The 28,000-nt window shown below is 45.7% G+C and overlaps 1 protein-coding gene across 1 annotated transcript; it reads right to left on the bottom strand.

Moving 5' to 3' along the window:
- Positions 1-140: 140 nt before the first annotated feature.
- LOC114817972 (C-type lectin domain family 12 member B-like) lies at positions 141-22,898 on the bottom strand. The gene is made up of 6 exons (XM_029082810.2): positions 22,732-22,898; positions 10,500-10,607; positions 9,267-9,380; positions 6,835-6,986; positions 3,275-3,375; positions 141-749 (listed from the first exon to the last, which is right to left on the bottom strand). The coding sequence occupies exons 1-6, from the start codon at positions 22,844-22,846 to the stop codon at positions 602-604; spliced, it is 738 nt and encodes a 245-aa protein (XP_028938643.1). The 5' UTR covers positions 22,847-22,898; the 3' UTR covers positions 141-601.
- Between the last annotated feature and the right edge of the window lie 5,102 nt (positions 22,899-28,000).

The raw sequence follows: 28,000 nt of genomic DNA, 5'->3' as shown, positions 1-28,000 counted from the left end.
ATCTGTAGTTCTGGTGACAAACAAGAATTTGAGATTCAAATGGCTTGTAGTCTCCCAAGCATTTAATGTACTGTGTCCCGCACTCAGTAAGTGCTCAAAAAATACGACTGACTGAATGACTTACTCTCAACTCTCTCGTATTCTCCCAAGAGCTTAGTACAGTGTCCTGCGCAGAGTACACACTCAGTACGTGCTGTTGATGCATTGATTCCATTTCACATCGATGAGCCAGGATGTGGTGACTTTGCACAACCACTGTGTTGTGGTGATTTAACTCAATAGTTGCAAATTCTCTCATTTATTTAATCCAGTTTTTATTGCACGTTTATATCAATTATAGTGTCGCAGTTGAAAGACGATCCAATCGGAGCCAGCGAAAGGGTCAGGGGAAATGTCTATGTAAATTATGTTAGAAGTGAAGGTGCGTGAGCGTGGTCTTCCTGAGAAGGGAGCTGAAGTCTCATTCATTTGCTCACTGCCATTCTCCAGTGAGGATCCCTTCCCTTTAGTCCAGCACCATGATCCTTGAGTCATCAATTCAGAGTGAACTTTATAGCCGTGCTGAGCCACCCGTGTCACTGATCCCCAGCTCTTGGGAGGATCAATACAATGATTCAGCTCTCACTGGACCTGCTACCATCTCACATAAAATATAACTGCTTTCAAGGCACGATTTATAGGAAACATAGGAAGTTTGAGAAGCACAGTAATTTGTCCTGTAGTCTGAAGGTGATTCCATATTCTGGATCCTGCAAATGAAGTCATACAATGAGAATCAGTGGCGAGTGCCTTGGGGACAGAGGATAAGTAGGGGAAATTCATGGCACCATGATAGAAGCCACGGGACTGGATCACCCATCACCCATTGTGCCTTGAGTCTTTGCCAAAAGGTGAGAAGAGGGGACAGGAGGTGTTGGTGAACAATTACATTTGACACGGGCAGGTTTGCCTTCCTTTAGTCAAGCCTTTGCATCTGCGACCACACTCTCTTTCCCTCCTCCTGTTAGGACGGGGCTGGACAGGCTAACGCTGAAGTGCTAATTAAGTGCTTACTCTGTGCCAGGCATTGTACTAAGCACTGGGGTAGATTCAAGGTAATTGGGTCGAGCACAGTTCCTATCACCCATGGTGCGCAAAGTCTAAGGGGAAGGGGGAACAGGTATTGAATCCCTACTTTACAGATGAGGAAACTAAGACACAGAGAACAATAATGCCATCTATCTTATTGGTTAAGCACTTATTATGTGTCAAGGACTGCTCTATGCAAGATAACCAGGTTGGACAAAGTCCCGGTCCCCTAGGGGGCTCTGGGTCTAGGTAGGAGGGAGAAAGATTTAATCTCCATTTTCCTGTGGAAACTGAGACCCAGAGAAGTTAAGTGACTAGCCCCAGGTCAGACCATAGACAAGTGGTGGAGCTAGAATTAAAATCTTTGACTCCCAGGCATGATCTTTTTCCAGCAGGCCACGCCTCAGCCACAGCTCACGACAACCCACAAGGGCCCCATTGAGCAACGTAGTCACAGCCTGGATTTTCAAAGAAATTTCTCAACTGGGTGGTGGCTGCCCCCTAACTTAGGAATCCACAAACCTGACACCGTCCACTCCATCACCACTGTCAGGGACCATTCTGGCCTCTCCCATGGCTTCCCAGGAGCTCCCAGCTATGTGGGCATGTGAGCAGATGTAGATATCATCTAGCACCATGTTCCCTCTCTGTGAAGGAGGTCCAAGAGAGTGAACATTACCAGAAGACGGGCAGAGGAGGAGGTGCATCACTGTCAATGGGAAAGAACGTCGCTTTTCTTGTCTTTCCCAGCCCCACAGGAGTAGGGCCAGTAAAGAGAGTGCAGGGGTCAATCAGTGGTATTTGAGTGTTTACTGTATGGAGAACCCCATATTAAGCACTTGGGAGACTATAACAGAGTTGGTAAAGAAGGTCTGGTAGATAGAGCACGGACTTGGGAGTCAGGAGGTCATGGGTTCTAATCCCAGCTCTCCCACCTGTCTACTTTGTGACCTTGGACAAGGCACTTCACTTCTCCGTGCCTCAGTTACCTCATCTGTAAAATGGGGTTAAGACTGTGAGTCCGATGTGGGACAGGGACTGTGTCCATCCAAATTTGCTTGTATTCCCCACCAGCACTTGATACATGCCAACAAATACCATTATCATTATTATTTGCTAAGTGCTTACTATGTGCAAAGCACTGTTCTAAGTGCTGGGGGCAATACAAGGTGATCACGTTGTCCCATGTGGGGCTCACAGTCTTCATCCCCATTTTACAGATGAGGTCCCTGAGGCACAGAGAAGTTAAGTGACTTGCCCAAAGTCACACAGTTCACAAGCGGCAAAGCTGGGATATGACTCCCAAGTCTGTGCTCTTTCCACTGAACCCCACTGCTTCTCACAATTATTACTATTAGACTTGTTCTCTGCCCAGAAGAAGCTCATAGGCAGGGGGCATAGAGATTAAAATAAATTGTGTGTACATAGACGCTGTGGGACTGAGGGTGGGGTGAATATTGAATATCAAGAGTTTGACACCAAAAGAGTTGGAAACATTCAGATGAGGGAAAAGTGACGGACCACAGAAGCAACGAGAAGTGGGCAGTCACTGAGATGATAGAGAGAGACTAAAGGGATATAAGAGAGAAATAACAGGCTCCAGCAAGGTAAATAGAAGGCTGAATAAATAGCCCACTGCCTCCCTCTGCCCAGTGGATCTGTCTAGCCTTGGCCTTGGGTGTCCCCAGGATTAGTTCGTCAACTATTGCAGCTCTCAGAAGGTAGAGTCTATCCCGGCTCCCCCGCTTATCTGCTTTGTGACCTTGGGCAAGTCACTTCACGTCTTCGGGCCTCAGTTCCCTCACCTGTAAAATGGGAATTTAGACTGTGTCCAACCTGATTACCTTGTATCTACCACCAGTGCCTGGCACACAGTAAGTATTGAACAAATAGCATTAAAAACGCCATCCCGAATATGCTTTGTCAGTATAGTTTGTGACGGGGAGGGGAGGTGGGGTAGACAGCCCAGGGCTCAACTCTGAGCCCACAAAGATGGAAGAACTGGCTATCAGCCAATTTGATCATGATCATCTCTCCCTCCCCAAGCACGGCCGAAGGGCCTAGAACCTCGGCGGCAGTCTGATCTGTTTGGGGAGACTGGACAGGAACAGGGGAAAGGAGATGGGCACCCCATCCATTTGCACAGTGGGAGAATTGACAGCCAGCCCCCAGGGTACCAAGGCTTTCCAAAGAACCAGGGACTCACAGGCCATCGCGGAGAGCTGAGCCATCCTCCCACAGCCAGCTCCTTCTGGACGTGTTGAATGACATTCCCAGCCACACATGGTTATATTGTGATATGAAGTTCTGCAGGGAATATAAAGGATTACCTTTCTCCTCTAAAACCATTCCACGAAACCTTCCTGCCTCCCCACCCAGGCCCAGCTGCCTTCTTGGGTGGCCGATCACCCTGGGTCTCAGTCGGGCACCGGGAGCTGGGGACCCCGCTGTCTCCCAACTACATCAGCCATTCATAATTTGTGGGATCAGGAGCCTATCTGGGCCCCACCCTTTCCCCTGGAGTTTTCCCACAGCTGTCTCACCCACCGGCAATATCCCCTTACCACAACCCCACACTGAATCAATCCATGCTATTTATTGAGCATTTTCTGTGTGTGGAGCAATGTACTAAGTGGTTGGGAGAGTACAATACAACCAAGTTGGTAGACACATTCTCCGCCCCGATGAGCTTTCCTGTCTACCATCTCACCACCCCCTTCCTCCAGACCCTCCCTTGACCAATGACCTGCTCTTGGACTGAGGCTAGCGAATATTCCCCTGGAAATGACAAGCATCCCAGCTGTGCCCCCTCTGGAGGGCATCTGGGTGTATAGTAGGAGACAGAAAGACTCCTACAACACTGTCCTGATCCAGGCCTCTCCACTCTGCCCACCTCTGCAGACCAATGGGGGGGAGGGAGATGGGGAGGAGGGACCGACTAGCCAATCAATCAATCTTATTTACTGAGTGCTTATTATGTGCACTGTATTAAATGCTTGGGATTGTACAATACAATGGACACATTCCCTGCCTGCAAAGAGCTTACATTCTAGAGGGGGAGACAGTACAAATGAATTACAGATATGTACATAAATGCTGTGGGCCTGGGAGGGGGATGAATAAAGGGAGCAAGTCAGGGAAGAAGGGAGTGGGAGAAGAGGAAAGGAGGCCTTAGTCATGGAAGTCCTTATGGAAGAGATGGATCTTCAATGAAGCTTTGAAGTGGGGGACAGTAATTGTCTGTCAGATTTGAGGAGGGAGTGCGTTCCAGGCCAGAGACTGGACGTAGATGAAAGGTCAGAGGTAGATAGATGAGATCGAGGTAGAAGAAGAAGGTTAGCAGTAGAAGAGTGAAATGTGTGAGTAGTGAAGGTGGGAGGGGGCAAGGTGATTGAGTGTTTTAAATAATAATGATAGTATTTGTTAAGCGCTTACTATGTGCCAAGCACTTTTCTAAGCGCTGGGGTAGATACAAGGTAATCAGGTTGTACCACGTGGGGCTCTCAGTCTTCATTCCCATTTTACAGATGAGTTGACTGAGTTACAGAGAAGTGAAATGACTTGCCCAAAGTCACCCAGCTGATAAATAGCGGAGCCAGGATTGGAACCCACGACTTCTGACTTCCAAGCCCGGGCTCTTTCCACTGAGCCAAGTGAGGAGCTTCTGTTTGGTGAGAGAGGTGGATGGGCAACCCATGGAGTCTTTTGAGGACTGGGGTGACATAGAGTGTCTCAGTGAGAAGCAGCATGGCTCAGTGGAAAAAGCACGGGCTTTGGAGTCAGAGGTCATGAGTTCGAATCCCAGGTCTGCCACTTGTCAGCTGTGTGACTGTGGCCAAGTCACTTAACTTCTCTGTGCCTCAGTTACCTCATCTGTAAAATGGGGATTAAGGCTGTGAGCCCCACATGGGACAACCTGATTCCCCTATGTCTACCTCAGTGCTTAGAACAGTGCTCTGCACATAGTAAGCGCTTAACAAATACCAACATTATTATTATTATCTTGAACGTTTCTGCAGAAAAATGATCCAGGCAACAGAACGATGTACTGACCAGAGTGGAGAGAAAAAGGATAGTGGGAGGTCAGCAAGGAGTCTGAACCAGTCATCAAGATGGGATAGGATAAGTGAGTGGATTAATGTGGCAGGAGTTTGAATAGAGAGAAAACAGTGGATTTTAGTGATGTTGTGAAGGTAGGACCGACAGGATTTAATGATGAATTGAATATGTGGGTTAAATGAGAGAGAGGATAATACCAATGTCATGGGCTTGTGAAAGATGAAGAATGATGGTGCTGTCTGCAGTGATGGGAAAGTTGGGGGAGAACAGGGTTTAGGTGTGAAGGTAAGTTCTGTTTTAGTGACGCTAGGCTTGAGTTGATGGGAGGACATTCAAGTAGAAATGGCTCGAAGGCCCGAGGAAGATGGGAAACTGCAGAAAAGGAGAGGGATTCATGGATGGAGATGGAGATTTGGGTATCTTCCACACTGAGGTGATATTTAAAGCCATGTGAGAGAATGGAGCTCCAAGGGAGCGGGTGTAGGTGGAGAATAGAAGGGGAACCAGAACTGAACCTTGAGGAACACACAGAGTTAAGCAGTAGAAGGCAGAGGTAGAGCTCGAGAAACAGACTAAGAAGAGAGCTTGGGCCTGGGAATCAGAAGGACCTGGGTTCCAGTCCTGGCTCTGTCACTTGTATACCTCGGACGGATCACTTCACTTCTCTGTGCTTCAGTTACCTAATCTGCAAAATAGGGATTAAGACTGTAAGCCTCATGTGGGAAGCGCTTAGTATAGTGCTCTGCACACAGTAGGTACGCAATAAATATGATTGAATAAATTAATGACAGGGATTGTGTCCAACCAGATTAGTTTGTATCTACTGCAGTGCTTAGAACATTGTTTGACAAATAACATTATTATTAATATTATTGTTATAAGTGGCCCAAGAGCTGGGAGGAGAGACAGAAGAGGACAGCGTTAGTGAAGCCGAGGTTGGATCATGTTTCCAGGAGAAGGGAGTGTTGGAGAGTTTTTTGAAAGTAGCTGAGAGGTTGAGGAGGATTAGGATGGAGTAGGGGCTTTCCGAGCTCAGAAAGATGAAAGAATTGAAGAAGGGACTGGGGGGAGGGATTTGGGGAGAGCAGGAGAGCTTTTAGGGAGATCTCCCCTAATAGGGCCAATTTTCTCAATAGAGTAAGTGGCCTGGTCACGGGGACAAGGGATGGGGGAGGTGAGGAGATAGAGAGTTTGAGGAAAGAGTTAAACATCTGGAACAACTGGTTAGGGTGATGGGCATGGGTGTCAATAAGAATGGAACAATAATTTTTCCGGGCAGAGGAGGCTTATTTTCAATATTTTGAGGATATTTGCTTTAAGAGCACTACTCCATGGGGTAGCTCCCAAGGAGACAGTTCAAATAATGGAAAAATCACATGAAGATACTTGAAATTTAGGAAAAATCATAAGGTCCTTGGTTTCTCCTTTCCCCTTTCCTTCCCTCCCATCCATCCTCTCTCCTCCTAGATCCCAAGATGGGGGCCAGCCTGGTAGCTGAAGGTCACCGTTCCCTTGCGACAATCTGGCCAGGCCCCAAATTGACATTCCTCTGTTTCTCTCTGTCCAATCCCTGGGACAATTCGTGTCAATTTTTGGCATTTATCAAGTCCAACCATGTACTGAGCACTATACTAAGTATCTGGAGAAGGAAAATAGAAGTAAAATATAGGCACCGTAATAGGAAGGAGAAATTATTTGATCCTTTACCAGCTCTTCCTGGCTGTCTATCTTCACCAGCGTGGAGTTCTTACTGTGACAAAGCTTCTTTCCTTCTGACCAGGTAACCCACTTCTCAAATTTTCTATAACAGCTGGCTCCAAACCATTGCCATCTCTTTTGACAGGGGAAACAGTTTGATTCTGTGAAAAGAAATACAGTGAAATATCTATAAGGGAGAGGCCAGGAGAGACTAAGCCAGTTGTCCCGCCCCATGGGTCTACCTATTCACCCAGATCCACGTTGCTGAAATTTGGGGGAGGAGCTGAACGAGCTAGTGGGGTCCCTCTTTTGAGTGACCCTTGATGTCACAGTAGCACAACAACCCAGTGGTGACAGAGATCCATCAATCATATTAATTGAGCACATATTATGTGTATAGCACTGTAATTAACATTTGGGAGAGCGCAAAACAGTGGAATTAGCGGACACAATCTGGACCAGGACACCGGGAGGGCCAGCAGGGCTGCGGCTGCAGCCGGGGAGGGGGTGGACCAGGACCATCACACACTTGGTTCACTTTTCTGGACCCTGGCTACTTGTGGTGAGCATGACTCAGGCCCCTGTGAAGGTCCATGGCCGGGGAGGCCCAGGCCAGAGTCGTCTGAGCTCCCACCCAAAGTTGGAGAAGCTTCCCTGGGTTTGTATGCAGGAGTTGGATTGCGGGGTGGCGGTGGGGAGGAAGGGAGATGCTAATGGGAGGGAAGAACCAGATCGTGCATCCCTCTGACCCCTATGTGTCTTCCACACCAGTCGGGGGCTCCCCTAAATTGGCTACTTCCCCTCCATAGACTGTGAACTCATTGTGGGCAGAGATTGACGCTCTTTATTGTTATATTGTACTTTCCCAAGTGCTTAGGACGGTGCTCTGCATACAATAAGGGCTCAATAAATACAAGTGAATGAATGAACAAGCTACAGTCTACAGTAGGAAGCAGACAGTAATATGAATAAATAAGAAATTGATAAGAGAAAAGGAAAGCCGTGTGTGGCTTCTGCAGCTGGGGGCAGGAGGCCTTTTGTCTTTATGGGAAATGGGAAGGAGGAGGGTGGGAAGGGAGTACTTTCTGGTATTTAAGACTGTGAGCCCCGTGTGGGGCCTGATTACCTACCTTGTATTTTCCCCAGTAATCTGTACAGTGTTTGGCTCATAGGAAGCACTTAACAAATAACAATATTATTATCATTAAATAAGAATTATCATGATCATTATTTTAGGACCCCGACTATTACCAAGTAGTATTCCTTGATGCGCCTCTCTTTCCCCACTCCCTCTGCTCACCTGACCCTATGACTTGTTTTTTCCCACAGCTGCATTCCCCATCATCTGAGTCATCTCTCCCAACTTAAAAAACCAACAAGATTCCTCCTGGGTACCCAGAGTTGAAGAGCTAAGGGGGAAGGTGATGATTTGTCCCCTTTTGTGTTACTCATTACTCCTCCTCTCCCCCAAAGGCTGCAACAGGAATAGACTGAGGAGAGGAGGCTGAGGCTGCCAGGACCTTAAAGACATTTAGGATCCACCTGGGTTGAAATCCTGGAGAAATGCAGGCTCCTCTCTCATGCTTCCTTACTGCCTACTAATGAAGGGCAGCATCCCCTGTAAAAGCCAGGCACACTGGCACAGCCTGACTTGTACTGGCCCTTTTAAGAACACTATTTTCATTGTGCCCCAAGCAGTGAATGTATTGGTACGGTCAGTGATTATATCGGCAGGGAAGCAGAGTGGCTGAGTGATAAAGCATGGTTCTGGAAATCAGAAGGACCTGGGTTCTAATCCCAACTCCAGCAATTGCCTGTTGTGGGATTTTGGACGAGTTGCCTAACTTCTCTGTGCCTCAATTACCTTGTTTGTAACCCCCATGTGGGACATGGACTGTGTCTGTCCCGATTACATTATATCTGCTCCAGCGCTTAGTACAGTTCCTGTCACATAACGCATGTGTAACAAAAGCCATGCCTTAGTCAAGAGGATCGCCATTTTATGGGGTTGGCCGAGGCCTTTGAAAACCCGAGACCCTGGTCTGAAGCTCTGAGAGCCCCTGCCTTTAATCCAGTCCTGCCTATGGAAGTTATATATCTTCCCCTGCCCCAGGGAAGGAAGGAAGAATTTGGAAGAATTTGAGTCACTCACAGCCTGATTGGCTCCTGACACTGCCATTCATGGTCCCAGAACCTGCCTCACTTGGTCATTCAGTTGACCTAAGGGGTGGTTTCCATGATGTAGTTCTCCTAATAATCCCTGAGAATTCAGAGCTGGAACTATGGACTCTCTTGCAGTGGATCACCCCACACAGGACAGAAATCACCCTGGTTTAAGCCCAACCCTGGAGGGGCAAGCAGGGCTTGAGGAGGCAGGTCACCTGATCCTGGGACTGTGCCCCAGACGGATGCTCAGAGTTCAGGTTCAGGAATAGATTTACCTTTGTTTCCGGCGACAAGTTGGCGACATAACTCGGTGGTCATGCGCTGAAGACTCTGGGTGAGATTTGTGTTCCTCGAGTGGAGGCTTTTCCTCTCAGCCTGCTCCTGGGAAACTTGAGTTTGGCATCAGAATCAATCACATTTGTCCTTCAAAGCCCTCCTTCATGCCACTTTTGTTGGCCATCCTTGTGATCTCACAAGCCCAGTGGGAGAGAAAGGCTTACCCCATTCCTAGAGATGGAGTAGGGGGGAAGCTCAGAAGTTTCTGGAGCAGGAAATTGCTCCCCTGGTAGCCTTCCAAAGAGAAAGCTCATCTACATATGGCTGCAGTCACTTATCTGGTGATATCAATTGGATCATGGCTAATTGCGGGGAAGTTTTTGAGAAAAGGAGGGGTTCTCCCCCATACCCCATTATTTTGATTCAGTCTGGGGGGAGTGTTCAAAGGGTTGTGATGGAGACCTTGGGACTAGATAACGAATTTGAAGCTGCAAGGTCCTGAGAGGGCTATGATCAGCAAGGGAAACTGACCCAGAGTCCAGTTGAAAGGGTGGACCCCAGAAAAAACACAGGGAAGGGCAAGGATCCTGAAGGGAGTTACTCCTTAGGAAAAGATTTACTTCAGAGAGAACTGTTTAAATCCCAGATTTGATTTAAAACTCAACTGAATTAAATCTTTAAATAAGTAATAGTTATAATGATGATATTTGTTAATTACTACCTATGTGCCAAGCACTGTACTAAGCACTAAAGATAATACAAGACAATCATATCAGGCACAATTCCTGTCCCTCACTGGACTCACACTCTATATAGGAAGGAAAGGATCTATTGAAACCCAATTTTAGAGATGAGAAAACTGAGGCATGGAGAATTTAAGTGACTTGCCCAAGGTCATTCAGCAGGCCAGTGGCAGAGCCAGGATTAGAATCCAGGTCCTATGGCACCCAGGCTGTCTGTTCATGACTTGTAGTGCCGTGGATGCGTGGGCTTCAGACAGAGTGCTGCTGCAGGTGCATAGCTAAGAGGAAATGCTTGCTTTTGGCAAATAGACTTCAGGGGACAGGACTGGCTCGTTGGAGCCAAGTCCTTCCCACCCCATCTGGTAGCAGAAGTCTTAAATGTCATGGGATGGGGCAATAAACACAATAAACAATCTCGAGGTTTCCACCTACTTGAGCCCCACCATCCCTTGGCAGAAAAAAAGAACCACAGTCAGTCCAAGAACTTACAAAGGATCCCCAGGACTATCAATCCGCTCAGCAGCAGCAGCAGCAGCAGACACATTGGCAGCTGACCCAGGGGAACACGACTCCTCAAAGACCGGGGAGCAGGTTGTTCTGTGGAGAACCGAAAGGCAGAACTCCGAATGAGCAGTATTTTCCATGTCCAACCCGCCCAGCTCGACTCCACCCGTCCAAACAGCAAAACATCTAAAGATTGGCCAATTTCCTCAGGAGTCCCTTGAACTGTTTTCGAGTTGTGGCAGTGAGCTGGTTATGGGGCAGCAGTGGAGAGGGACAACTGATCAGCTGAATCCCATTAAACCCCTTTGGTGATCTCCCTGCCTCCTGTCTCTCCCCACTCCGGTCCATACTTCACTCTGCTGCCCAGATCATTTCTACAAAAACCTTCAGGACACATCACCCTGCTTCTCAAAAAACTTCAGCCGTTGCCCATCCACTTCTGCATCAAACAAAAACTCTTCACCCTTGCCTTTAAAGCACTCCATCCCCTCCTACCTCACCTCGCTACTCTCCTACTACGACCCAGTCTTTATACTTCTCTTATCTAATGCTAACCTTCTCACTGTGTCTTGATCTTGCCTATCTCACCTCCCACCCCTCACCTATGTCTTGGCTCTGGCCTGTAACATCCTCCCTCCTCAAATCCAACAATTACTCTCCCTCCTTCAAAGTTTTCCTTCAAAGGCACATCTCCTCCAGGAGGTTTTTCCTAAGCCCACATTCCCTCTTTTCCCACTGCCTTCTGCATTCACCCTGATTAACTCCCTTTATTCACCTCTTTCTCAGTCCCACAGCACTTAGGTACATATCTGTAATTCATTTATATTAGTGTCTGTCTCCCCCTCTAGACTGTGAGCTCATTGTGGACAGGAGCTGTATCTACCAACTCTGTTGTATTGTAATCTCCTAAGTGCTAAGTGTAATTACAGATATGTACGTAAATGCTGTGGAACTAAGGGAGTTGTGAATAAAGGGAAAAAGCCTAGTGCAAGGTGGCTCAGGACATCTTCAGTTGGATGTCCCACTGACAACACAAACTTAACATGTCCAAAACAGAACTCCTTATCTTAGGGAAAGACTCTTGGAGAAGTTGTGTCTTCAATAAGGTTTTGAAGTTGGGGAGAATGAGTGTTGGATATGAAGAGGGAGGGCATTCCAGGCCAGAGGCAGGATGGGGTAAGAGGTCAGAACTGAAATAGATGAGATTGAGGTACAGTGAGCAGGTTGCCATTAGAGAAATGTAGTGGGCAGGCAGGGTTGTAGTAGGAAAGCAGGGAGGTAAGGAAGGAGAGGGAAAGTTGTTTGAACCTTTGAGAGCTGATGGTAAGGAGTTTCTGTTCGATATGGAGGTGGATGGGCAACCGGTGAAGATTCTTGAGAAGTAGGGAAACATGGAATGAATGTTTTTGTAGAAAAATGATCTGGGCAGCAGAATGAAATATGGACTGGAGTGAGGAGAGACAGGAGGCATGGAGGTCAGCAAGGAGGTTGATACAAAAATCAAGGTGGGATAGGTTAAGTGCTTGGATTGATTGGTAACAGTTTGGATGGAGATTAAAGAGCAGATTTTAACAGTGTTATGAAGCTTGAACTGAAAGGATTTATCGATTGAATATGCGTGTTGAATTAGATGAGTCGTGGATAATGCTGAGGTTACAGGCTTGTGAGACAGAAAGGATTGTGGATAGCTGTAGATTGCGAATAGTTGTAGGCAGCTACAGGGATGGGAAAATAAGAGGGGAGAACAGGATTTGAGTGGGAAGATAGAAGTTCTGTTTAGGACATGTTTGAGGTCTCTTCGGAACATTCACATAAAGATGTTTTGAAGGCAGGAGGAAATGTGAGACAGTTGAGAGAGAGATCAGGGCTGGTGATAAAGATTTGTGAATCATCCCCATAGAGATGCTATGGGATCGAATGAGTTCTCCAAGGAAGTAGTTGTAGATGGTGGATAGAAGGGGACCCAGAACTGAGTCTTGTGGGATTCCCATATTTAATGGGTAGGAGGCAGAGGGGTAGCCCATAAAAGAGATTGAGAATGAGTGTCCAGAGAGATAGGAGGAAAACCAGGGAAGGATAATGTCACTGAGGCCAAGGTTGGATAACGTTTCCAGGAGAAGAGGGTGGCAGGCAGTGTTAAAAGCAGCTGAGAGGTTGAGGAAGATTAGGATGGAATAGAGGCTGTTAGATTTAGCAAGAAGGAGATCATTTGTGATCTTTGAGAGAGTGGTTTCTGTGATGGGGGCAAAAACCAGATTGGAGGGGGTTGAGGAGAGGAATATGAGACAGGAGGTGAAGGCAATACCCTCTCGGGCTCCAAAGAGGAATGGTAGGAGGGAGAGGAGAGATAACTGGAGGGAGGCTGGTAGGGAGGATTTTTTCTGAGATGTGAAACATGAGCATGTTTGAAAACTGTGGGGAAAAAGCCAGTGGAGAGCAAACAGTTGAAGATCACAGTCAGGAAGGAAAGAAGAGAGTGGACATTGCTCTGATAAGGTGCAAAATGAAAGGATCACATGAGCAGGTAGAGGGAGAGCATTTTGAGAGAAGGCAGGAGATCTCTTGAGAAAAACTGGTGGTGAGAGTTGAAGGGGCAGGAGGAGGGAGGGACTGGAGAGGAGCATGGGCGATTTTAGGGAGGGTATGTCTGATGGTTTCAATTTTCATCATAAAGTGGGTGGCCAGATCATTAGGGGTAAGGGACGAGGGAGGCAGGGGAGCACCTGGTTTGAGGAGAGAGTTAAATGTCTGGAACAACTTGCCAGGAAAGTGGATATGGGTGTCAAGGATGGAGAAATAATTTTTCTCGGGCAGAGAACAGAGCAGAATTAAAGCACACATTAACTTAAGGTGGATGAGATTGGCTTGATATCTGGATTTCCATCAGCAGCGCTCTGCAGCTGATGCGCAGGAGTGAAGGAAGCAGACTCTGGAAATGATAAAGGGCTGTGGGTTAGTGGCCCGAGATTGATGAAGGGATAAGGAATCAAACTAGTTGAGTAGAGAGGGTAGTTTTGAGGGTGTCAATTTGGTCATCAAGGGAAAATAGCTGGAGTATGGAGAATTAATAGGGATGATGACTTGAGAAGATTGGATGGGATCAAAAGATTGGCTATCTCTGTGGGGGAACAATGCAGATTTACGGGGTGGAGTTGTGATGGAGAGAAGGCAGGTGAGGTTGTGGTCAGAAAGAGGAATTTCAAAATTGGTGAAAGTAGAGATTGTACAGTGACTCATGATGATGAGATCAAGTGTGTGTCCAAGTTGGTGAGTGGGCAAGCTGGAATAGAGCAGGAGGTCAGTGGAGTGGAGGAGTGACAGAAAGTGGATAGCGGAAGTGTCGTCAGGAACATCTACGTAGGTATCGAAGTTCCCAAGAATCACTGTAGGGATGGAGAGCGAAGGAACATGAGATAGGGATCAAAATCGTTCAAAAATTTGGAGGCAGGGTCTGGGGGGGGAGGTAGATGCCCATTACTAGTATCTGGAATGGGTGGTAGAGGAGGATGATATGGGCTTCAGAGAAAGGGAAAGAGAGGGATGGAGGAAGTAGAATGGTGTGAAAGCAGCACTGGGTTAGCGAGAAGGAAGCTAATACCTCCTGGCACATAGTAAGCACTTAACAAATATCATTCTCATTCCCAGTGAGTCTGGGAAAGAAGGAGAAGAATAGGCCCCCTGTAGAGACAGCAGCAGAGGAAACTGTGTCACCAGAGGAAAGCCAGGTCTCAGTAATGGCAAGGAGTAGTGGCTGGGTCAGGGACAGGAATACCTCTATTGCCTAAATCTTTTTGTTGTTAAATTGCTTAATCTTGACTTAGGCGAAGTCTGTGGATTCCAGTCCATACTTCACTCTGCTGCCCAGATCATTTTCTGCAAAAACCATTCAGTCCATGTTTCCCCACTCCTCAAAAAACTGCAGGGATTATCCATCCAGCTCTGCATCAGACAGAAACTCCTCACCATTGACTTTAAAGGAGTCAATCGCTAGGCCACCTCCCATGTCACCTCACTACTCTCCTACTGCAACCCAGCATGCACACTTCACTCATTCAATAGCATTTATTGAGTACTACATGCAGAGCACTGTACTCCTCTAATACCAACTTTCTCTCTGAACCTCGATCCCATCTATCTCACCACCAACCTCTCACTCAATTCCTGCCTCACTTCACACTCTTCCTTCTCATATCCAACAGACAATTACTCTTGCCCCACCTCCCCACAACCTTCAAAGCCGTACTGAAAGCACATCTCCTTCGAGAGGCCTCCTCTGACTAAACCCCGGCACTCAAAAGGACTTGGCTTCTAATCCTAGCTCCTGGTTCCACCACTTGGGCACTGTGGGACCTTGGACAAATCACTTAACTTCTCTGTGCCTCAGTTACCCCCTCTGCAAAATGGGGATTAGAACTGTGAGCCCCTTATGGAACATGGACTGTGTACCAACTGATTACTTGTGTATCTGCCCCATCTCTTAGAATGATACCTGGCACATAATAGGTACTTACAAATACCATAAAAAGGCATACGAATCCCCCAGATGTGACCTTTGGTCATCCCCCTCAAGGTGGGGAAGGCAGTGTGGGAGGGACTCTTACAGGTCACGGCCTCTCCCCCCAGTATCCTGCTATCATCCACTCTCTTCGCATGTCACAATCAGCAGTGCTGTGGTTCAGGAACATCCCTCAGAGTTGATGATCCAGCTGAAGTTTAAGACCTCGAGGTTGGCAATCTTGACCTGTCTTTTGATGTTGAGTGGGGTTCATAGATGAGACTGATGAAAACATTCTGGGAGATGAGTGTGTCTTCTAGATGACGATGTCCTTTAAGCCCTGAGCTTCATACTGGAGTAGATATCAGAGAATCAAACTGGATCCAAGCCCTGTCCCACATGGGGCTTACAATCTAAGAAGCAGGGAGAGCTGAACATCGTACCCTCATTTTTACAGAAGAAACTGAGGCTAGGCAAGGTTAAGTGACTGGCCCAGGTACATCACAGGCCAGTAGGAAAGCTGGAACTAGAAGCTGGGACTCCTGGTTGTAGCCATAGGCTTGTTCTGCTAGGCCATATCTCCCCACCAAACAGGAGGTTGGACACTGCACCACTGTACCAGCACTTCCTACTTCATGTCAACTTAATAAGGAATAGCATGGCCTAGTGAAAAGAGCATTGATCTGGTAGTCAGAGAACCTGGTTCTAATCCCAACTCCTCCATTTATTTGTCTGCAACCTTGGGCCAGTCATTTTATTTCTCTGTGCTTCAGTTCCCTCATCTGCAAGATGGGGATTCAATACCTCGGTTTTTACTAAAACTGGTATTTAAGCACTGGTATTTAAGTGCGTCACGGACTGTATAAAGTGTTGGGGTAGATAAAATCTAATCAGGTTGGGCACAGTCCATGTTCCACATAGGACTCAGTTTTATTCCCCAATTTTCTGATGAGGTGACTGAGGCACCAAAAGTTAAGTGACTTGCCCAAGGTCATACAGCAGTCAAATGGACTAAAATCCAGGTCCTCTGACTCTCTTCTACTTAGACTTTGACCCCCAAATGGGTCCTGATGATATTTTATCTACCCTACTACAATGTTTGACATATAGTAAGCAAGAAATAAATAAAATAATGATAATGGTGATTATTATTAAGCTTGAAGCCCCATTGCCACCACACTCTGCCTTGCCTTGTTTTGAAAGGCATGTTGACCTTTTTTCAATTATATTCTACCTATTTCTGTGCATCTTTAGACAATGAAATAACAATAATTGTGGCATTAAGTACTTACTATGTTAATATATACTAATAGTTTAATTACAATCATATTAATATATTGCCTAGCTAGCAAAATGTAATCACTCTTTTTGAGTTCTGTTTTGTCAATAGAATCTTTTGGTTTTGTATAGGATTTCCCAATTGTGGACTAGTATCGCTTCCATTTTTTCAGTTTTACTTGTGGATCACAGTGCAGTCTGCACAGTGACTCCTCATTATTTGTGCATCCTCTTGTATCTGCCTGTTCTTCTAGAACCAGAGTCTATCAGTTTTTGAGCCATAATCTCTAGCCCTTCTGAAGTGTTCTTACTCTCTTGTACTCCAAGAGTTTCCACTAGGATCAGAACTGTTCTGTGGCCAGCTTGCTAATCTCCTCTTATATCTTTGAGCAGGGCAGCATAGGATAGATTTTTACAGTATTTACATAGTGCCTGATGTATGTAGGCCATGGAGCTAAGGGTAAGGAGATTACAATAGAGGTAGAAGGTGTGGTCTGCAGGGAAGACAGGCATAATTATTTAAAAATTGGAGGGATCCTTTGTGTAGTAGATTATGTAAAATAACATTTTTATTTGGAAGCAGCGTGGCTCAGTGGAAAGAGCCTGGGCTTCGGATTCAGAGGTCATGGGTTTGACTCCCAACTCTGCCACTTGTCAGCTGTGTGACTGTGGGCAAGTCAATTAACTTCTCTGTGCCTCAGTAACCTGATCTGTAAAATGGTGATTAACTGATTACCCTGTATCTACCCCAGTGCTTAGAACAGTGCTCTGCACATAGTAAGCGCTTAATAAGTACCAACATTATTATATGGTAAGAAGTTGAGAGCAAAAGTGTTAAGGTGGCACAAATGCTGAGATAATAGCATATGACTTAGAGATAAGCAGCATGGCCTGGCAAAGTATGGGCCTGGGAGTCAGAAGGACCAATCCCACCCCTGTCACTTGTCTGCTGTGTGATCTTGGGCAAATGACTTCACTTCTCTGCCTCAGTTACCTCATCTGTAAAGTAGAGATTAAGACCGTGAACCCCACGTGGGACAACCCAATTACCTTGTATCTAGGTAATTGGGTTAATCCAGGGCTTAGAACAATGCTTGGCACATAGTAAGCGCTAAACAAGAACCAACCGTATTACTATTATTATTATTCTCTGTGCCTCAGTTACCTTACCTGTAAAATGGGGATTCAGAACGTGAACCCTATGTGGGGCAGGAACTATGTCCAATCTGACAATATGATTAGTTTTAATCTGCCCCAGTGCTTAGTACAGTCCTGGGCACATCATAAGGATTTTACAGATACCATAAAAAAAAGAGAAGAAAATCTAGCTGGGAAAACCTCTTGGAGAAGGTGGGATTTCAGAAGGACTCAGAAGCCCAGGAGAGCTGTGTTTTAGACAGATTTGAGGAGGGAGGAAGCCTCAGGCAGGAGGAAAGAGTCAAAAACAAGGTACAGTGAGGCAAGGAAGGAGAAGGAAAAGAATGGAATAGAGTAGCAATCGGTGGCCTGGAGTTTCCACTGAATATAAAGATGAATGAGTAATCACTGGGGTTTAAGGAGTGGAGAGATGTGCAGAGAATCATCTTAAAAAAACGATGCAGGCAGCAGAGCAAAGTGTTGACAGGAGGAGGAAATGCTGGAGACAAGACAAGTGATAACTGATTCTCTAGATAAAAAGGGGTAGGACAAGTGATTGGCCAAAGGGTAGTGAACTCTTAGATAGTGGATAGAACATGGGCCTGAGAGAGTCAAGAACCTGGGTTCTAATTGGAGCTCCTCCGCTTTCTTCTCTGTGACCTTGGGCACAGCACTTAACCTCTCTGAGACTCATTTACCTCATCTGTAAAATGGCAGTTAAGACGGTGAGCCACCTGTGGGACAGGTATTGCGTTCAACCTGATTAGCTGGTATCTACCCCAGTGCTTAGCATGGTTCCTAGCACATAGTAAGCACTTAAATACCATTTTGAAAAAAAAAGGAAGGAATAGCTTCTGGGAGTGGGGTTGGGGGAGAAAATAGGGTTTTCCAAAATATGGACTATGTGTTGGAAAGAATGAGGAACCTAGTGTAACACCAAGTTTACAGAGTTTGGAATTAGGGAGGATGGCAGTGCTGACTGGGGAAAGTAAGATGGAAGAGAGTATTTGGAAGGGAAGATGAGTTCAGTTTTTGACACACTGAGTTTGACATGCTAACAAGGTATCTTGCAAACAAGGGGAAACCTGAAGTTGTTGACATGGGGAGAGTTGTCGGGATCAGGTAGATAGATCTGAGTAATTTTCACAGAGGGTTGAGGTGAAGCCTTGACTTTCCAAAGGAGTGAGGGAAAAGTGAGATAAGAAGGGGACTATAAAGGAGCTCTGAGGCACCAGCAAAAAGAGCAGCTAAAGAGGTACCAGGAAAATCAGGAGAGAACTGTCAACAAAACAAAGATTCTATTTTGGTTCCAGGAGGAGAGCATGGCCAGAGGTCAGGGACAATTAAGATAGAATGGTCCATTTGCCATGGAGGAAGCCATATGAGTTCTTGGAGAGCTGTCTCAGTGGAGTGAAGTGGATACAAACCAAACTGTAGAGGGTGAAGGAGGATGTGGGTACAGCAAGTGACCATAACCCAGGCATTCTTTCAACACCGGTTACTCATATTCCCTAAATTGATCTGAATATCCTTTTGTAGGTTTTGGCAGACATGTGTTTTGTGGTGGTTCTTAGGAGCAGCAATATGTTGATTCACTTCCTGTTTTGCTGCAAATAACTTTTAACCTGAGTTGCTTTCATCAAACCAGTCTTATGTTGACTCTTGGCTGTAAGCCCGTCATTGGGCAGGGATTGTCTCTATCTGTTGCCGAATTGTACAATGCTCTGCACATAGTAAGCGCTCAATAAATACTATTGAATGAATGAATGTACCCACAGTCTTGGTGACTGCTTAGTATATAGTGTCCCTAAAAGTGCTCACGTTCTTTTAATGGCATTTGTTAAGACCAAGTGCCAGAAACTAAGCACTGGGGTAAACACAAATGAATCAGGTTAGACAGAGTTTCTGTTCTACGTAAGGGTCTCATTTTACAGATGACGTAACGGAGGCACGGATAAGTTAAGTGATTTGCCCAAGGTCACACAGACAGGTGTCAGCTGGAATCGGAACCCAGGTTCTTCTGACAACCAGGTCAGTGCTCTGTCCTCTGAACCACACTGCTTCTCACTTGTTATCGCTTGTAGCTGGAATGCCTGGTTTCCAAAGGACGGCACTAGTGTTAGTATTGAGAGCCTTGATGGTTCCTTGATTTTCTAGAAGCTCCCTTTTCTAGCCTTCTTGATAGTTTGCCAATACCCTATAGAGCATTAGTACCCCCAGTTATGTGATTTGGAAGATCAATCCAGTGCTTGATCACTCATGGTAGCTGTGGCCTGGCCCAAGAATCCAAGATGCCGTCTTTCAGACATTGAGTGCATCCCTAATGTCTTATTGGGAAATGGTTACTAGCTGCTTCCTGACACATTCCCTGAGCAGAAGAAGGAAACTGCTTTTATTTGGCTTGTTAATCCTACACGGTCCGATCACTTTTCTTCAGGTTTCAGCTTCCCAGCCTGCCCTGGAACTGAAGTTTCCCAAGATGAATTATGTCTGCTTTTGGAGTAGATTACAGTGAGCCTGTCCAGAGAATGCAGTAGAGTAATAGAGATGATCCCTACCCTCTGAGCTTAAAATCTAGCAGACTATATCCATCAGATGTGCATCCATTTCAGCCCATGGTACTCAAGGAAGACTTAGCACCTATAACTCAATGCATATTGCTCTAAGTACTATACCTTTCTCTGTATTTTTATGGCTATATGAATTTTTTTACAATAGAAAGTACATGTAGCTACTGCTCCTGCAGAATTGCCTACAAAATTCTGGGTAATTTGGGTAAAAGTAATGCATGCAGTTTTGCTATAGAAATTAATCCCCAATTTATAACTTTTGCTATGAAACCTGGATCTTCCCCCTCACCAGCTATTTTCAGGATTGCTGCTGAGCCTGTCCACAATACAAGATGCTCCAGGTGGCTTCTTCCACCCACATCTGTCACCAAATCCTGCCGGTTCTATCTTCTCAACATTGCTAAAATCCTCTCTTTCCTCTCTATCCAAACTATCACATGCTGATTCAAGCATTTATCCATCCTGCCTTGACTACTACGTCCGCCTCCTTGCCGACCTCCCTGCCTCCCATCTCTCCCTACTCCAGTCCATACTTCACTCTGCTGCATGGATCATTTTTCAACAAAAACATTCTGGCTATGTCTCCCCTCTTCTCAAGAACCTCAAGTAGCTGACCATTTGCCTCCATATCAAAGTCCTTGGCTTTAAAGCACTCAATTTGCTTACTCCATCCTACCTCACCTCACCAATCTCCTACTCCAGTCCAGCCCGCACACTCCATTCTTCTAGGACCAGCTTACTCACTGTGTCCCAATCTCATCAATCTCGATGTCAACCCCTTTTACACATCCTCCCCCTAGCCTGGAGCTTCCTCCCCCTCCACATACACCCAACCACATTCCATCTTCAAAGCATTATTAAGGTCACATCTCCTCCAAGAAGTCTTCTGCAATTAAGGTTTCTTTTCCCTGGCTTACTTTCCCTTCTGCCTCATCATCTATGCACTTGCATCTATGACCTTTAGACATTTGATATTCATCCCACCCTCAACCCCGCAACACTTTTGTGCATATCATTTATTTATTATGAATTATTTATTCATATTAAAGTCTGTCTCCCCCACTAGACTGTAAACTTGTCTACTAATTCTGTTTTATTGTGCTGCCCCAGGCACTTAGTACGGTGTTCTGCACATAGTAAGTGCTCAATAAATACCACTGTTTAATTGACTGATTAATTCTTCCAGTCAAACCTTCACCACTGATGGTCCCAGAAGCCATGTTTTTTGGCTTTCCCCCCCATTCCTCCTCCTCCCAGCACATATATACACACAAAAACACACATTGCAGTAAAATATTGGCTACAATCTGAGGATAAAGAATTTAGCAAATATGGAAAGGCCCTAACTTCATCCCAGTGTAGAAGAAATTGCAGTGTGAGGAGATTTAGAGCTCCTCCCCCAGGCCCTAAACTGAAGTTAAAGGGAAATATACCATCTTATTTAATATATCTTGTTCTCACTCAAGGCTTCAAGACTCTCCATCACCTTGGCCCCTCCTACCTCTCCTCCCTTCTCTCTTTGCACTGCCCATGCCATACTCTCCACTCCTCTGCTGCCCACTTCCTCACCGTCCTCCGTTCTCGCCTATTCCACCGTCGACCCCTGGGCCTCGTCCTCCCGCTGTCCTGGTATGCCCTCCCTCCTCACCACCGCCAAACTAATTCTCTTCCCCTCTTCAAAACCCTACTGAGAGCTCACCTCCTCCAAGAGGCCTTCCCAGACTGAGCTTCCCCTTTTCCCTCTGCTCCCTCTGCTGCCCCTCTACCCCCCCTTCACCTCCCCTCAGCTAAGCCCTCTTTTCGCCCCCTTTCCCTCTGCTCCTCCACCCCCCCACCAGCACTGTGCTCGTTCACTCAATTGTGTATATTTTCATTACCCTATTTATTTTGTTAATGCAATGTACATCACCTTGATTCTATTTATTGCTATTGTTTCAGTAAGATGTTCATCCCCTTGATTCTATTTATTGCTATTGCTTTTGTCTGTCTGTCTCCCCCAGTTAGACTGTAAGCCCGTCAAAGGGCAGGGACTATCTCTATGTGTTGCCGATTTGTACATTCCAAGCGTTTAGTACAGTGCTCTGCACATAGTAGGCTCTCAATAAATACTACTGAATGAATGAATTTAACCTTTTTCCAAAAATGCCCCAGTGACGCTGAAAGAGCTATTAAAATGGAGAACAACAATTGCAGACCCTTTGGATTAATTTTTAGGGAATGTTATCAAACTCAGTGTTCTGAAGTGAGTCTCTCCCACTTTCACCAACTCCGTTGCTCACGGACATCTCTTCAAGGTAAATGGCACACTATTTCCTCTTATTTGATACCGTGCCAGTGGAAAGTGAAACTGAACTTGGGCAAGTCACTGTCTCTGTGCCTGTTTTCTCACCTGCAAAATGGTGATTAAATGCCTGTTCTTCTTTCCTCTTAAAACTATGAGCTCCATGTGGGAGGGTGAAAGTGTTTGACTGGATTGGACTGTATCTAACCCAGTGCTTAATACAAGTTCTTGGCATGTAATAAGCATAACAGTGATAATAATACTAACAATAATAATAACTATAATGGGAATATTGGTTATGAGAGCAATTGCATCATATCAGAAGGCTTCCTTGGAGAAATCAGCCTTGTGTGTGCAGATTTCTAAACTCCAGAAAGTGTTTTTCTACTCTCTTTGCCCAAGCCCCCTTTGAAACTCTCAAAACCACCTCTGCTAGCAATATGCTGAATTCTGTACCTGGTTTTTCAGTCAAATCCATCTGCAGTACCTTCTCCACATCATCTGTCTTATGGAAGCTCAGTTCTGTGTATGTCACTTCCTCCTTCATCTTGGGTGAGAGAAGGTGGGACATGACATGAAGATCACTGCTCAGCTACGCTCGCCTGCAGAACGGTTCAGGAGGCAGTGGAAACGCCGAGTGCGAGATGGAGAGAATGTCCTCTTGAGCTCTTAGTAACTTCCTCGTCATTGCCAGTATGTTCCATCCCTCATCTTCCCTATTTCTTGGAGACAGATTAAGCAACTCTGTTCACAGTGGACCATCTGATTCCATGAGCGTTGAGGCTACAAAGCCGGAGAATGGGGGTGAAAGAGCACAGCAGTTCAGGAAGGGATTGTAGGAGAGGAGAACAGAGAGCTAGTCCAGGAGATCGAGGGAAGGAGACTGCCCAACTCTCACCCATGACACTTTTTTCCCCAAACAAAGGGTGCCTAATAAATTCATTCATTCAGTCTTATTTATTGAGCGCTTACTGTGTGCAGAGCACTATACTAAGCACTTGGGAGAGTACATCAACAGCAATAATTATAATAATAATAATAATTGTATTTCTTAAGCGCTTAATATTTGCCAAGCACTGTTCTAAGCACTGGAGTAGATACAAGGCAATCAGGTTGTCCCCTGTGGGGCTCACATTCTTAATCCCCACTTTACAGACGTGATAACTAAGGCACAGAGAAGTGAAGTAACTTGCCCAAGGCCACACAGCTGATAAATGGTGGAGCCAGGATTAGAACCAATGAACTATGACTCCCAAGCCCAGGCTCTTCTCACAGAGCCCCTCGGCTTCTCACATTCCCTGGCCACGACGAGTTTACAGTCTAGAGGGGTGATACAGACATGAATATAAAGAAATAAATTACAGATATGTACATAAGTGCTTTGGGATTGGGAAGAGGGAAGAACAAAGGGAGCAAGTCAGGGTAATGTAGGAGGGAGTTGGAGAAGAGGAAAGAGCGGGCTTGATCAGGGAAGGTCTCCTGGTGGAGATGTGCCTTCAATAAGGCTTTGAAGTGGGGGAGAGTCATCCTGTGTCAGATTTGAAGAGGGAGGGCGGTCCGGGCCAGAGGCAGGATGTGGGCGAGGGGTAGGCTGCCAGATAGGCAAGATGAAGGCACAGTGAGAAGGTTAGCATCGGAGGAATCAAGTGTGTAGGCTGGGTTATAGTAGAAGAGAAGCAAGGTGAGGTAGGTGGAAGTAAAGTGATGGAGTGCTTTAAAGCCACTGGTGAGGAGTTTTGTTTGATATGAAGGTGGATGGGCAAACACTTGAGGTTTTTGAGGAGTGAGGGGAAACATGGCCTGAATGTTTTTGTATAAAAAAGATCTGGGCAGCAAAGTGGAGTGGGGAGATGCACGAGGCCGGGAGATCAGCAAGGAGGCTGATGCAGTCGTCCAGGCAGGATAGGATGAATGACTGTATTAAGGTGAAAGCAATTTGGATGGAGAGGAAAAGGTGAATTTTAGAGATGTTGTGAAGGTGGGACCATCAGGATTTAGTGAATATGCTCTTGGGGAGAGCCAGGCACTGTGTGGCATCAACTCTGTGACTAAAACCGAGGCCCAGGTCTTGAACCTTGAAGTCCTAGTACAGTGCTCTGCACATAGTAAGCGCTCAAGAAATATGAATGAATGAATGAACCCCAACGAGAGGAAGATCCCCCAAAGAGAGCATGGGCTTGTTAGAAACAAACATTCAGTGTGTGAAAGCGGGTGGGGCAGGGAGGAAGGGTTGCAGAGAAGAAGTGCAGCCTATTAGAAAGAGCACGGGCTTGGTAGAGGATCTGGGTTCTAATCCTGACTCTGCCACATGTCTGAGTGACCTTGGGTATGTCACTTGTGTATGGCCTAATGGCAAGGGCCCGGGCTTGGGAATCAGAGGTCGTGGGTTCTAATCCTGGCTCTGTCACTTGTCTGCTGAGTGACCTTGGGCAAGTCACTTCACTTCTCCGTGCCTCAGTTACCTTATCTGTAAAATGAGGATTAAGACTGTTAGCCCCACATGGGACAATCTTATTTCGTTGAATCTACCCCAGTGTTTAGAAAACTGCTTGGCACATAGTAGTAACAAATACCATAATTGTTATTATTATTATCTGGGTCTCAGGTACCTCATCTATAAAATTGGAATCAAATACTACTTCCTCCTACTTAAACTTTGAGCCTCGTATGGGACAGGGACTAAGTCCAATCTGCTTAACTTGTGTCTAATGAAGTGCTTGCCACTTAGCACTTAAGTACCATGATTATTTTATTATTTTAATGTTATTTGTTAAGTGCTTACTATGTGCCAGGTACTGTAGTAAGCTCTGGGGTAGATAGAAGCTAATCAGGTTGGACACCGAGCATGTCCTACATGGAGCTCAAAGTCTGAATCCCCAGAATGAGGTAACCAAGGCCCAGAGAAGTTAACTGATTTACCCAAGGTCACACAGCAGACTCATGGAGGAGCCGGAATTAGAACTCAGGTCTTCTGACTCCCAGAACTGTGCTCTAAAAATACAGGAAGGATGGGGACTGTGTACAACCTGATTATCTTATGCCTGTCCCAGCTCTTAGTACAATGCTTGACACACAGGAAGCACTTAAGAAATATCACCCTCAAGACAATCATTGAGTCATCCTTAACCTTCTCTTCTGTAACATAAATGCCTCTGATCTCTTTAGTCTTTTGTCGTAGGACCAGTGTCTAATCCTGCAATAAGTGTATTCCAGTAAGTGTTGGACCACAGCAGATGCTTGTCTGTTGTGTGACCTTGGGCAAGTCACCTACCTTCTCTGTGCCTCAGTTACCTCATATGTAAAATGGGGATTAAGACCCATGAATTGTGTCCTACCTGATTAACTTGTATCTACCCCAGTGGGTCGAAAAGCGCTTGACACACAGCGGTTTGTAAATACAATACTAATGCAAGTAACAGTAACAATTCCTACTACAAAAAGACACTAAAAATACTAGTACTGATAATTCTGCGATTAAAGCTATTAGCATTAATGTGACCAGTAATTACAAATACTACTATTCGTAATAATCAGTGGAATTTATTAAGCACTTTCTATGAGCAGAGCACTTTTCTAAGTGCTTGGGGGAGTCAGAATAATGATAATTGTGGGGTTTGTTAGGCACTTAGTATGTGTCACGGCACTATAATGCCCCTAATAATATCAGTATAATGCTAGATGGACGAGTTCGAGGTACAATGAAATGGTCGACTTTAATGGAGCAAAGTGTGTGGGCTGGATTGTAGTAGGAGAGTAGCTAGATGAAGTCGGAGGGGGCAAGGTGATTGATTGCTTTAAATCCTAGGATCAGGAGTTTCTGTTTGATGCGGACGTGGGTGAGCCAACCACCAGAGGTTCTTGAGAAGAAGGGTAACATAGCCTGAATTTTTGTGTAGATCTGGCTAGCAGAATGAAATATGGACTGGAGTAGGGAGAGGCAAGAGGCAGGGAGGTCAGCAAGGAGGCTGATACCCAGTAATCAAAATGGGATAGGAAGAATAATTGGATTAATGTGGTAATGGTTTGTTTGGAGAGCAAAGGTCTGATTTGAGCGATGGAACCGACAGGATTTGGAGATGTGGTGAATATGTGGGTTGAATGAGAGAGAGGAGTCAGAGGGAGGACAGGTGGGAAGGTAAGTTCTGCCTTAGCCGTATTAAGTTTAAAGTGATGGAAAGACACCCGAGGAAAGATGTCTTGAAGGCAGGAGGAAATGGGAGATTGCAGAGAGGGAGAGAGATCAGGACTGGAGATGGAGATTTGGGGATCATCCTCAAGGGTGGTAGAAGCCATGTGAGTGAATGAGTCTTCCAAGGGAGTGGGTATAGATGGAGAATAGCAAGGGACCCAGGACTAAACCTTGAGAGACACCCACAGTTAGGGGGTGGGAGGCAGAGGAGGCAACCGCAAGAGAGACTGCGAGTAAGAGACCAGAGAGATAGTAGGAGAACCAGGAGAGGACAGTGTCAGTGAAGCTGAGGTTGGATAATGTTTCCAGGAGAAGGAGGTGGTCACCCGTGTCGAAAGCCGCTGAGGGGTCGAGGAGGATTAGGATGGATAAAGGTCATTTGATTTGTCAAGAAAGGATATCATTGGTGACCTTTGAGTGGGTGGCTTCTCTGGAGTGAAGGGGACGGAAGCCAGGTGGGATAAACTAAAATATAGAATGATACTGGCTGATAACCACACCTCACCTCCATTTCTCTGCTCAGTTTTATTTATTGAGCACTTAGAGTGAGCAGAGCACTTGGAAGAGTAATGTACGAATTGGTCGACATGATTCCCTCCACTCAAGAGGATTACAATCTTCTGTCAGTCACAGATAGCAAGAAAATTTAACAGCTGACAATTACTCATCCTGATAGGGTGCTACAGATTACAAGAAACGGCCCTGTTTGAATTATTCCTGTAATAGTACAATCTGATCGGGCCATGTACTAGAATAAGAATAGCTACAGGACTACGGGAGTAGCCTCACTGTGCCACTGAAACCTTATCTCTGCAAAATTAACTACGAGTTTCTGACACGAGTTTGGAAAACAGTTGTATTTTTCTTGGACCATGAGCCCCATGTGGGAAGGTACTGTGTTCAACCTGATTATCTTGTTTCTATCTAGTGCTAAATTCAGTGCTTAACACAGTACCACAATTATTATTATTCTTATTATTCCTCAAGACAGAAGCTTAGTACTGAGGCCTTGAGAATAATCAACAGCATCAGCAAATAGATTTTGAAAGAGTTTTTCAGACCAGCGATGATTAAGCTTGAAGCTGACGATTTCCATGAAACAGCAGATTTAGTGTTGAAATCACATTGGGAAATAGGGTTTCACAGGCTTGCCAAAGGGAGGATCACTCAAAAGGAGGGCAATTTTTACTTAAACCCAATTGATACCAATGGCCAGGAACTCTAATTAGCAACTCATTCATAATCTCCACGTACTGTTCTTTCAATCACACTAATCTTGCATCGAAAGTCCGGATAAATTGATGCAGGTGGATAGACGGAGCCTCTTTCACTTGTCCCCCAACCCCCTGCTTTCTTCAAATCAATCAATCTGCGGTATTTATTGAGCACTTGCTACATGCAGAGTGCTGTACTAAGTGCTCAGGAGAGTACAATACAACAGAATCAGCAGAGATGTTCCCTGCCCAGAATGAGTTTGTGGTCTTAGAGGGGAAGACTGGTGGAAGGAAGACTCCTGGTGTGCCCTGTGTATTTGGG

The sequence above is a fragment of the Ornithorhynchus anatinus genome, chromosome 17 (assembly GCF_004115215.2).
Source record: "Ornithorhynchus anatinus isolate Pmale09 chromosome 17, mOrnAna1.pri.v4, whole genome shotgun sequence".
Taxonomy (NCBI): Eukaryota; Metazoa; Chordata; class Mammalia; order Monotremata; family Ornithorhynchidae; genus Ornithorhynchus; species Ornithorhynchus anatinus.
Note: the sequence above shows the minus strand (reverse complement) of the source record. Positions and strands in the feature narration are given on the sequence as shown.